Source organism: Carex rostrata, chromosome 16 (assembly GCF_964058835.1).
Source record: "Carex rostrata chromosome 16, lpCarRost1.2, whole genome shotgun sequence".
Taxonomy (NCBI): domain Eukaryota; kingdom Viridiplantae; phylum Streptophyta; class Magnoliopsida; order Poales; family Cyperaceae; genus Carex; species Carex rostrata.
This window is the reverse complement of record NC_135933.1, coordinates 8,908,243-8,921,112: the sequence shown is the minus strand read 5'-3', so window position 1 is coordinate 8,921,112 and position 12,870 is coordinate 8,908,243. Positions and strand designations below refer to the sequence as shown.

Sequence of the window (12,870 nt, the reverse complement as noted above, 5' to 3'; positions counted from 1 at the left end):
TTAGATATTTGTTTTTCACTACTATTATTTATTAAAATTATATATAAATATTATTAAAAAAAATCAAAATTCATAATATTATAATAGTGAATGACATAAATTTGTTTATAATATATATTAAACTATTTGGTATATATACACTATTAGAATATGGATAATTAAAAATTAAAACTATATTAATATATATATGAATATTTAGATATTAGATATCCGTATCTAAAGATATGAAATCAGACATATAATATCTCATCCGTTTGCACCCCTATCATGAGACATTTGCATTTTATTCTCTCTTGATTTTCAAAATATCAAGTAATTTATTATGCTTAGCAACAGAGAGTTGTTTTTTTTGCCTTTTTATGTACAATTTGTAATTAATATTTTTCTATTCAGACATGAATTAAAATGCCTCCCTAATTTGAAGACATGGATTAATATTTTTCTTAAAGAGAGATTGAAAACACACCTCCCTAATTTGAAGACATTAATTTATTTATTTATGCCGTATGATATCGATAAAAATTCAATATGTGAGGTTGGATTTTGGCATACAATTTTTTTATTACCTGCAACAAAATTCTCTAAAAACTATTAAGATTAAATTTATTATTCCTGATAGGTAGAAAACGTTTAGTTAAATTATTCTTTATTTAAGATTACTTTTTAATTCTTATTTAATTAACATCACGTGTTTTCGTTTGCATAATTTTAATGTTTTTACTCAGTTTGTTTTGAACAACTGAACTGACTAAATAATAAAACAAACCTATTTTTATGAGTCGCAACTCGTAAGCTGTAAAAAAAAAAAAAAAAAAAAACTTATTTAACAATTGGTTTTCATAGATAAGCGCCAGCTACTCAAAAAGTCAATGGACACTTATTTTCTCGTTTCGTAATAAATATTTTTCATTGTATGAGAATAATTAAGTTCAGATAGAACTCTAAGAAAACATTGATTAACAACAAATATGATATAATTATAAAAGTTTTCTTTGTGTTTTCAATAATCGAAAATTAATGCTTTCGTGTTTGATTCGCGGAGCAAGAAGTGGAGTGTACTTCAAATTTGTATGGCCGAAGTACCGCTCAATCAGAATCCGCACGACTATTAAAGTAGTTCCGTGCATTCTTCTTCATACTAAATTGACTTGAATTTTAATCGGACAACTGTAATTCAAACATAAATATTATGTTATCTCAGAAGATATAAATTCATAAACTTTTCACTCTATATTTAAGTCATCAAACGAAATATAAAACTAAAATAATAATGTAAAATAATAATTGAATAAGTAAAATTAACTCTTTAGACAAATTAATTTATTTATTCTATCTTAAAGATTTATTGCCATAAACATAAATTTATTTCACACAAATTAATTTAAGTCATAACTTCAATCGATAAATAAAATATAAAATTTAAAGAACGGAATGTTGTAAAAAAGTCAATCTTGTTTAAATGGCGGTCATTTTTATTAATAACCCAAAAAAAAATATTTACCAAAATAACCACAAAATCTTAATTTTTCGAAAAATAACCAAACCGCTAGATTACTGGCGGTCGAGTCCTATAGCAGACCGCCAGGGACTGGGGCGGTCCTCCAGGGACCAGACCGCTGGTATCCCTGGCGGTCCACTAGCTGTCTTACACGCTTTCTCTCTCCAGCCCGTGATGGAGGTTACCGTTGGGGAATTATGACCACCAATAGTTCTGAATCGCTGAATGCAGTCTTCAAGGAGAGCCGGACGTTGCCTGTGGCTGCAGTTGTAGAAGACACTTTCTACAAGTTAAATATCTGGTTTCAGGAAGGGCGTGCTAAAGCCGCATAATTAATAAAGATGAACCAGTCATTTTCAACAAGGGTGGAGGAGAAACTAAGAAAACACAGGGACAAAGGTGCAACTATGACCGTGATCCCGATGGGTAATGATGGTATAGAATTCGAAGTGCACAATCCAAATGAGTACGTTCCTTTCAACCGTAGACCAGATGGCACTATGGAGTTTGTGAAGAGGGCTTTCAAGTACGTAGTGCAATTCGGAGAGGTAAGAGAGGCGACCTGTACATGCCAAGGACCCCAACTAACACAAATACCTTGTAGTCACGTGATGGCGGTATGCCGAGTGAGAAACTTCTGCGAGGATCACTATGTCGCTGACATGTATCGTACCGATTACCTTGTTTCTACTTGGGGTGGATCTTTCCATTCTTATCCTAACCAGCATGAGTGGCATGTGTATGTCAGTGATAAAATACTCCATTCAGAAGGATGGATAAGGAAGGGGAGGAGGAGACACAAACGTGCTATAATGACCATGGACGAGATGGGTGGTAGGAGGCCATTGGGAAATCAGGCTCACCGTTCCGTTTCTGACAGGCGCAGGGCAGGTATGTAGCATTTTTCGAAATTAATTTATGATTTTATTATATTAATAACTGAATTATGTTGTTATGCTCAGATGCCATAAACGAACACAATGAAAGAGAAAATGCGAGAGTTGTTGCTGAAGCAACTGGTAGAACACAACCACCTCTTGCGACCCAATCATCTAGTAGCCAAGGGTCTACAAGTACTGCCGCACCTGCAGCTGGCACCAGAAAATCTTCTCGTCTATTGGGTTTATTCCGACGTCGTTAAAGATGAACTTATTATTTTGCTTGGGTGAACTTATTCTGTTTGGTTTGAACTAAGTTATGAATATTGGTGAACTTCGGTTGTATCATTGAACTTTAATTGTATTCGTGAACTTTACTTGTTAGACTATGTTAGACTACTTTATAACTACAGTTATATTATTTAGCATATTCAATAATTAATTCGGAGATAAATGATAAATTGTCTGACAAGATGATAAAATACATTAAGAAACATCTCACAACGGAAAAACTAAATTGATGAATTTACAATCCTATTTCTTAGCAGTCGGCTTCTTACCAACTGACTTCTTAGCAGCCGGATTCTTAACAACAGTATTCTTAGCTGCCGGCTTCTGATTGGTGACACCCGACGATGTGCTTGCCTTACTAGTATAAGTACATGGAACAAAGTCTGGGGTTGGAGGGTCTTCATGAATTTTTTTTTTCAGACCATATCCATATGGATTTTCAACAAAGTCATCGTCTGAAAGGGGTGGATTTTCAATGGGATATTTGACACCAACTCTTTTCAAAAGAAGTATTGCATTACAGTGACATTTGGCAGCATGAGTACCTCTTTCGCTATTGTCCATCCTGTTCAACAGAACCACAAACATAGACTAATTGTACAGTAAACATAGACTAATTATAAAATAATTACAAAGGAATGAAAAAAAAATTACTTGTAGATTTAGTCGCCTAAAAAATTGTCTGAAATCGCCCAAACAATCGCCTGCGCTCTCTCTTTCTCCTTCTTTGCAGTGTGTGCTGGAGAGAGAAAAATGTTGGTTTTGTAGGACAGCTAGTGGACCTCTAGGGATCCTGGCGGTTGGGTCCCTAGAGGACCGCCCAGGTTCCTAGCGGTCTGCTATGGAACTGGACCGCCTGTAATCCTGGCGGTTTGGTTATTTTTCAAAAAATTCAGATTTTGTGGTTATTTTGGTAAATACCTTTTTTTTGGGTTATTAATAAAAATGACCGTTTAAATGGTAACAAAAAAGTGACCAAATAACCTCTGGGAAAAACATCCTCCCACCCCAGGTACTTCTTGGTAGGGGTGATTAATAAGCGAGTTAGGGTATACTCATGCTCGGCTCATTAAGTAAATAAGCTAGTTTAAGTGAGTTACTAAATGAGCGAGTTATAAGCGGCTCACGAATTATGAATACCAAAATTTAACAAATTGTCATAATTCATTTAAATAAAATAGAATAAAAATCCAACAAAAATTAACAAAATAGAATCAACATATTACATTCTCCACAGTAGCATCGATTTTGTTTTGTTGACTTTACAGAAATATGAATGTATGAATATGACATAGGGATTTAATGAGGCAAGGCCGTAAGGATGATTTAACGTTATAGAAATTTAGCACTGTAAAAATTTATTTGAGATTGAATGTGGCAGGAATTAGATGTGACAAATTGAACAAATTGTGAGGAAGATCGTATATGAACCGCCCATTGTTTTCCTAGAAAAATAACGCACAGTTATTACCAATCCACCCCTTCGATATTCTCTAACCTAATTCGCTCTCCTCCTCAGCTGATCCGATCACTCAACTTTCCACACTTCCTCTGGACCCAATACAACTCCCAACTCTCTCTCTCTAGCACCGATTCTGATTCCGTTACATCACTAGAATCCACTCACCCTGGCGAACGAATTCTACCCGAAATGGAATCCAATGACGAAATTGAATCGCGCCTTTCCCGCCTCGGCTCCAAAGGCCTGATCGACAGAAGCCAATTCGTGAAAATCATAATTCAATCTCTTTATTCTCTTGGATTCCACAAGGCTGCTAGTTCTCTCGAATCAGAATCAGGGTTTCGGCTTGATTCGACCGAACATGACTCTCTCCTGTTTGATATAATGCGTGGCAGATGGGAATGCTGCCTGTCTACAATTAACTCAGTCCCTGGGATTGATTCTTCATCCCTGGTTTCTGCTTCTTATCTAATATGGAGAGAGCATTTCTTAGAGCTTATTGGGTTGGGTTGTTTTTTGCCGGCTATAGAGGTTTTATGTAAGCGGATCAGCCCATTGGGAGTGGAGAGATGTAGGGTGCACCGGCTTGCACAATGTCTTATTTGTTGTGAGGTGGTGGGACAGACAGGAACTGTGGGGTCCACTGTACAGAGAAGAATCAGCTTGTTTTTGGATTTGATCGAGGTGTTGCCTCCTGGGGTCAGGGTGCCGAGTGGAAGACTAGAGAAGTTGGTGGAGACAGCAATTTTAAACCAGATAACTTCATGCCAGTACCATAATTTGCCCAAAGATGTTAATTTATTCGAGGATCATAATTGCTGTTCAGAGCAGATACCTTCTATCTGTAGCCAGGTTGGTATACACAGCCTAGCTTGTTTTCTTTGCTGATTGTTTTTTGCCTTGAAGTAGACTGTTGATTCATGTGAGAAAATTAAACATGTGAAAATGAATGGTAAAATAAACTAGGATTAGAGAAATAAAACGGTAATTTGGAAGAATCTCATAATTGTGTCCCGTTTTCAAATTCTTCGAGGAATTACTCAAGTTTTCCATAGAAGTTTGTCTGTTGTAGAAAGGTGGAGGCAAAAGCGCACCCCTGTAACTATATGCTTACACCACTGTTGACCTATCACAAATGCCAGAGAGGTTTATAAGGAAAACCAACAGTCACATTCTTATTAATATTTATTGAACGGGGCCAATTAAGAGTAGATCAATAGTTTAAGCACAAAATCTCTTATTATGTTTGTATAATAGTTGTCCAATTAAAATAGGGATTTGTTATAAAGACACCGGGGTACAACACATTACTCGCAAAAATTTAATATTCATTATTGTATTTGAAAATTGGTGCAATTTAGTATAGGTCTCTTCAATGAAACTTTTTAAAAGAATGTAACTAACTTGAGATAGTTTGTCCATATAGTTTTTTTCTTTTTATCAAGAAATGGAAATAAAATATCAATCAGATATATGGATATGGATCTCCTAACATATTATAATAAGAAGTTATTTAACAAAATCTTAAAACAAGTAAAATTTAACATAATAAGCTAGACTTGGTTTTACATTTGTTTGGTGTTGGTGGGATCATGCTAGACTTGGTTTTACATTTGTTTGTTTCATAGAAATGCTTTATATGCTGGGATGAATTTCTTGGCTAATTTAATCTATTTATTCACAATGTAATACTATTTATTTAATATAATTAAGTATCTCTTATTTATCTGTAGGTATTATTTGAACACAAGAATGAAGTGTGGTTTGTACAATTTTCACACAACGGGAGGTATCTTGCATCATCCTCCAGTGATTGCACGGCCATTGTATGGACGGTAAGTTCAATTATTCCAACTCTTCCTTTGTCTGTATCTGATAGGCAGCATTTCATGCATGCCCCTGGAGAACATCAAATACTATGTTTGCTGTGCAAAGGGAAGAATATCATGGAACCTATGCAAAACAGCTGAGGGTTTTACATGTAATTTGACAAAATAAGCAAGACCCTTTTTTTTTTAACTTCTTTTGAATTGTTTCTTCTTAGATAACAAGTTTGACTACCTGAAAAAGCATCTTTTCATCTTTAATAGAATTAGTTCAGAAATTCATTTGACCTCTGAAGTTAAATAAGCATTTCAGAATAAGAGCAGGAGCATCCATGATACTTTCAAAAGTTTTTTGCAACATGTGAATGATATTTGAGGTTTTGTTGGAGTATGAATGAATCTCTAAACTTATTTTACCAAATGCTCAAGTTTGCGTAATATGTTACTCAACACAACGATTGGCTAATGTGGGATGGTTACTTGTTTACATACCTTTTCACATGGTCCCTGCATTCTTATCTTAATTTCATAATGGGGTAATGCCACAACCCCCCCTCGCCCCTCCTGAAGGAAGTATTAATCTCACTCGCAATTATAACTTTGGATGAGAAATGACCGAACTACCCTGAATGTTTATGATGTTATTATTTTAAAATTAATTATCTAATTTGGAAACAAAATAAACCTTTTTTTTGCAAATAAAAGAAAATGGAGTAACATATCAGGAAAACATCAAATATTTTATTTTTATTATTAATTCTTTTGCATTCAACTTGAATGCTTTAATTTATTTTTTATAGAAAGGATTTTATTGGATTTTATTTCATGAACACCAAAATTCTTATAATTGATTTGTATTGTATAAATAAAAATAGAAAATAGTTTGAGATAAGTTTTGAAATCAATATTGAAAATGAGAAGGCTCAGCTTGTTTTTGAAAACTATGTAGTAGTTAAATTCACAAAGAAATCCAAGTAAGAATAAAATTATTGAGGTCTTTATCTCAAAATTAATAATGTTAAGTAAGATTAAGACCTAGGGGGTACTTGTATGATTGGAAAGTTCGGGGGGGGGGGGGGTTCTGTAATTGCATTTTGTTTCCAAACTCATTTATGTATTTAAAAAAAAAATTACCTTTAACTGCACCTCCAAAACACTCATGTTTGTTTAGATTAATACCTTTCACTTTCTCTCTTCTTTCTATTGGGATGTAGGAGGCCGAAATCCGACTTCCTGATGAGAGAAGAGAACAGAGAAGACTTAGGCAGATCAAGCTTCTTGTCTTTGTGTGAGAACTTGGTCCTTTAGTTTTCATCTGGTGTTATTTCAATATACCCTTCTGGATAAGAAATACCTTCTATGCCCTCTGAAGCATGGTTATTATCATGCACTTGCCTCCTCTCCTGATTTCTTTTACCAGAATTGCCCCTCTTGTTCCTCATTCATGTAGATCTCATTTAGGTTAGCATGGGTATATTTTAAACTTAATTGTGAAGACTGTCAGCAGGGGGAGGGGCAGCTGGGTGGGGGAAGTGTGGAGGGGGAGAGGGATAATTATATATCCTGTTTTTGAGGGTATGTATGATATTTCTTGTTATGGAGAGTTACGTGTGATTTCTCACGTTTTACAGGCCCTGATATGACTTGGGGACATGTTGAGAAAAATTGTTCGTTTCAGAAGGACAATGAGTGCCAGTGCACAATTTATGAACATTGATTTTAATCACACTTCATATTTCAGTTTATGAATATCATCTTATTTTCACTTGAGCACAATAGTGGAGTGTGACCAATGACCGCTATAGGCACTAAAATTTCAGGTTGAAAATGATGACACAGTGGCCTATAAGCATTGCCTGGTGGGTCACAAGAAACCGATCTCATTCCTTTCTTGGAGCCCCAACGACACCATGCTTCTTACATGTGGCACTCCTGAAACCTTAAAACTATGGGATGTCAAAACTGGCACGTGCTTGACCACCTTCGCAGACTCTGAAACACGCATCATCAGTACATGCGCATGGTTTCCTAATTCAGATAAAGTGCTTTGCGCCAGCTCCGTGCCAGAGAATTTCATCTTCACATGCGACCTGGCTGGGAATGAACTGGATGCTTGGAAAGGAGAGAGAATTCCTAAAATCTCAGACCTCGTCATTTCCCCTGATGGCCAGCTTCTCATTGGCATATGCTCAGAAAATGGGTTTATTTGGCTGTGCGAATTTCCCAGTGGAAAAGAGAGAATGATTCAGGAAGAGAACTCAATCACCTCATTGTCAGTTTCGAGGGATGGACGGTTTTTTATTGTCAATTTGAATAGTGAAGAGATCCATTTAAGGAAAGTGGATGTGGATATGGATGATGGTGTGGATGATGTGTTCAAGGGGCATAGGCAGGGGAAGTATGTGATTAGGTCTTGCTTTGGTGGGTCGTGTTGTTCCTTTGTGGCTAGTGGCAGCGAGGATTCGAAGGTAATACTAGATGTTGTATGATGCCAGACATGTTTATTCTTTTAGAATGTTCTCGTAGATAGACAAATTTTTACAATGATGTCAAGTGTATTTTTCAAAATAAAGATAGAACCCTTAGTGTCATATTTACATCATTGATGGATTACATGCTGGTCAAGCAAAAAAAAAAGATGATAATAAATCAATTGCATATGTGGCTTTTGGCATGCTTTCTCATGCATCAAGTAATTGGGAACACTAATCACTGAAGTACAAAGCGATGGGTACATTGAGTAAAAGAATTGAGAGAACAGAAGAGAACATGTATCAGTTGTGAATTAGGGGACTGGTGTCACTTGTGCATCCAAAATTTACTGTTTGAGCTATTTTTTCTTTTCTGTTTTCTGTTATCGGTAATATTTTTTGGCGTCATTTCAAAATGATTGAGTTTGAATTTGCAGCTATAAACAAAGTTTAGTTCAGATACTGTTAATTGATGTTGTCTATCTGCAGATATATATTTGGCGAAGAAAATGTAAAACCCCAATTAAGATCTTAACGGGGCATTCGATGACGGTCAACTCCGTGACTTGGAACCATGCAAAGCCTCACATGCTTGCATCAGCAAGTGATGATCATACAGTTCGAATTTGGATATCTGGCACAAGTATAACCAAGCAAGAAACCAAGTAAATTTTATTAGCTGAAATGCATGACGAATAATTCAAAACGAGTGGTTCTGTTTTACTGAAGCCTTCAAGAGTTTCTTGTACAATGAGCAATGTCCAGTGATTTTTCTTTTTATACGGTTCATTTGGCTTGTTATTTATTTTTGTAGATTAAGACAAGCCTGAAGCCTTTTTTTTTTTGTTTATGAAATGATATATATTTCGATTATTACATGGTGGAGGGGCCTTTTCGAATATTAGATGAACGATGCTTTGGGCTCTATGTACATACACGGTTTTGGCATGTATAATAGTGATGATATTAGTTGTTTATCGAACTTCTCGGAGATATTTACTCAGCGGTTTACTTTGGTTGGTTATTTTCAAAGAGTATAGTGCAGCTTACATTGGCATGTTTGATTCCAGGTTTTGTATTTATATTAGTCTTTACAAGTTTGTCAAATTTTCTATTATATTTGAATATAGCATTGCACAAAGTTTCAGTTTTTCATATATGGATACATTGCTTTGCAGCACGTTTCTTTCTTCTTCTTTTTTTTTTATTTCCGGTTGCAGTAAGAATGAAAATGAGTATAGGCAAATTTTAGCTTCTGAAACCGAACGCTATTTTTCTCTTTTTTGTTTTCCAATACATATCTCTGAGGTAACATAATATTTGTGTTTATATCTGGACCGTCCAATCAGAATCCAGGCCAATCTGGTCCGAGGTGGAATGTACAGAGCTCCTTTAATATCTGTGCAGATTTTGATCGAATGGTTTGGATCTAAACAGATATATTATGTTACCTTAGGTGAAACAACACAGTAAAAAATAAAAACTTAACCAAAATAACAATATAAATGATTTATATAATCGAACCGAATTGATTAATACAGTTAATAATGAAATTAAGAACGGAGTTTTTGTCAGGCCCTTGATACACTGAGGGTTACACCTCTTTTCCTTTCTTTTCCCCTTTTATTCTGAAGTGCAAAGCATTATCAGAATACTATTTTGGCTTCATGCAACGCACCAGTTATATACTTTCGTCTTGTGTCAGTAAGTAGTGTATTGCATGAAGCCAAAATAATTTTGTCAATATCTTTGCCCCTCGTAGGTTCCTATCAAGTCATCAAGACCTGATATCTGCAGGGGCGGACCCAGCATATAACAAGGGACAGGCGCTCTCCTGGATTTTAAGTTTTAGTGGTGATTTATCGGTACTAATAGACTTTGCTCCTCCGGAATTTTTTTGTCCTCCTCTAGATGTTTGATTTGTAATTTGGATTAAATTTAGTGTTAAAATCAAAAGAAATTTCATGAATTATGATTGGTAATTAGAATTACAAGTCAAAGTATTAGAAAATATAAGTCATAGTATTATTTTTTTATCGAGTACACAATTAGTTAATAAGTTTAAATTCGATTAACTATTTAAATCCGATTTGATATTTTTTTTGTCTGTCGATGAAAATTCTGGATCCGTATCTGAGCTATCAAGGACGGTGAAGAATATCTTAGCTATTAAGGACGGTGTAGGTGTCTTATCTGATCTTATCTTAGCTATTTAAACAAGTTACTATGGCAGAATAAATGTTTTTCACATATGAATACATTGCTTTGCAGCACGTTTCTTTCTTCATTTTAGCTTCTGAAACCAAACGCTATTTTTCTCGTTTTTGTTTTGGAATACATATCATTGAGTAACGTAATATTTGTGTTTATATCTGGACCGTCCAATCATAATCCAGGCCATTCTGGTCCGAGGTGGAATGCACAGAGTTCCTTTAATATCTATGCAGATTTTGATCGAACGACTGTCTGAATCTAAACATATATATTATGTTACCTTAGGTGATATGAATAAAATCTGGGAAATATTAAATAAGCAACATAGTAAAAGCTAAAAACCAATCCAAAACAACAATATAAATGATTTTTTTTTTTTTGAAAACCTTCACAAAAGCGACAAAGTCGCAAGGGGAATCGAATTCTCGACCTTTAGGTACAACAATTTTAGGACTTTTTCCTAGCCAATTATGTTACCACCCCTTTCAATATAAATGATTTATATAATCGAACCGAATGATTAACATTTAGATGAATACAGTTAATAATGGGATTAAGAAAGGAGTTTTTCTCAGGCCATGATAAACTAAGGGTTACACCTCTTTTCCTTTCTTTTCCCCTCTTATTATGAAATGCAAAGCATATTAGAAAATTATTTTGGCTTCATGCAACGCACCAGTTATATACTTTCATCTTGTGTTAGTAAGTAGCAGTGGCATAGCCAGGATATTCATTAGGGATAAGCAAAATTAATTATTATTATTTTATTTAAATTATTAAATAATTTTTATTGGAAGTGGAATCGGTAATTGATCATGAATTAAAATCGAGAAAATCGGTACAAATCAACCGAATTAGATCGAACACTCGATTTTTTCGAAAAATTATTAAGATACAAAAATTAATCTGAAATATTGAAGTATTAAATTTTACTTTGCATTATAGTTCACAAGACTCTTCTATTAAAATCCAGTCCATTTTGAATAGTTAAACCTAATAAAAATAATTTAATGCATTACATTAAATTTTAGTATATTACTTTATAAAACATTTTATTCTATTCCTTTCAAAAAAAAAATTGTTTACTGTGGTTCCACTATCATATCATTCTTAATCACCTTCCTCTTGTCGGTAGCCCCGTCAACGGGTACGATACGGGTTGGGTGGAGATATTTTCATACCCGTACCCGTTATGATAACGAAAAAAAATCTTTACCTTTACCCGTATTTTCGAATACGGTACGGGTCGGGTAAACGGATAAAAAAGTTTCATTAACATTTTGATTTGTGTTTTCGATAAAATATTTTTCAAAATAAGAAAAAAATAATAATGAATACAACTAATTTGTATTATGAAAATTTAATGAAATATAAAAACTTTATTGTATCATGTATCATCTTCATACAAATATATATATCTATATATATAATTTTATTTTTTAAAAATTATTTTATACGAAAACGATAAGATAACGAAAAAAAATCATTACCCTTACCAGTACCCGATTAGCTAACGGAAAAAAAAATCTTACCCTTTCCCGTATTTTCGGATACGACGTATCGGGTAAACAGGTGCCATTGTCACCTCTACTTGTCGGTATATTTCAAAATAGATTGATGAAAGACTATCAAATTTGTAACGACGACTCGGCCAATTTCACTAATCGAGAGCTTTGACTCAGTCAGGAGTAGACAAAACTCAAATCCAGAGATAGGCAAAACCCAAGTCCAGAAATAGACAAAACCCAAATCCAAACTAACTATATATAAACTTGGCACCGTATTCCAAAATCCAGGAGTAGGCGACTGCCTACCCCTGGAATAAGCTGGCTCCGCCACTGGTAAGTAGTGCACTGAGTGAAGCCAAAATAATTTTGTCAATATCTTTGCCCCTCGCAGGCTTCTATCAAGTTATCAAGACCTGATATCTGCAGGGGCTGACTCAGCATATAACAGGGGGACCAGCCGCCCCCCTTGGATTTTGAGTTTTAGTGGAAATCTATCGGTACTAATCGACTTTGCTCTCTTCTGGAAATTTTTTTGCTCCCTCTGAATATCTGGTTTGTAATTCAGATTAAATTTAGTGTTAAAATTAAAATAAATTTCATGAATTATGATTGGTAATTAGAATTATAAGTTAAAGCATCAGAAATTACAACTTAAGGATATTAAAAAATATAAGTCAAAGTATTGTTATTTTATTGAGTACTTAATTAATGAATGAATTTTA

At 34.5% G+C, this 12,870-nt stretch overlaps 1 protein-coding gene across 1 annotated transcript; it reads left to right on the top strand.

Annotated features, from left to right (window-relative positions):
* The first annotated feature begins 4,130 nt into the window (after positions 1-4,130).
* LOC144567590 (transducin family protein / WD-40 repeat family protein) lies at positions 4,131-9,403 on the top strand. The gene is made up of 4 exons (XM_078317753.1): positions 4,131-4,981; positions 5,863-5,964; positions 7,776-8,423; positions 8,916-9,403. The coding sequence occupies exons 1-4, from the start codon at positions 4,319-4,321 to the stop codon at positions 9,093-9,095; spliced, it is 1,593 nt and encodes a 530-aa protein (XP_078173879.1). The 5' UTR covers positions 4,131-4,318; the 3' UTR covers positions 9,096-9,403.
* The last annotated feature ends 3,467 nt before the right edge of the window (positions 9,404-12,870 follow it).

What these genes read in the sequence shown, in the direction of transcription:
- LOC144567590 (XM_078317753.1), top strand. Translation starts at nt 4,319, where the DNA reads ATGGAATCCAATGACGAAATTGAATCGCGCCTTTCCCGCCTCGGCTCC. An exon ending in TACCTTCTATCTGTAGCCAG is followed by an intron (nt 4,982 to 5,862) that starts GTTGGTATACAC and finishes ATTTATCTGTAG; the next exon opens with GTATTATTTGAACACAAGAA. An exon ending in GCACGGCCATTGTATGGACG is followed by an intron (nt 5,965 to 7,775) that starts GTAAGTTCAATT and finishes CTAAAATTTCAG; the next exon opens with GTTGAAAATGATGACACAGT.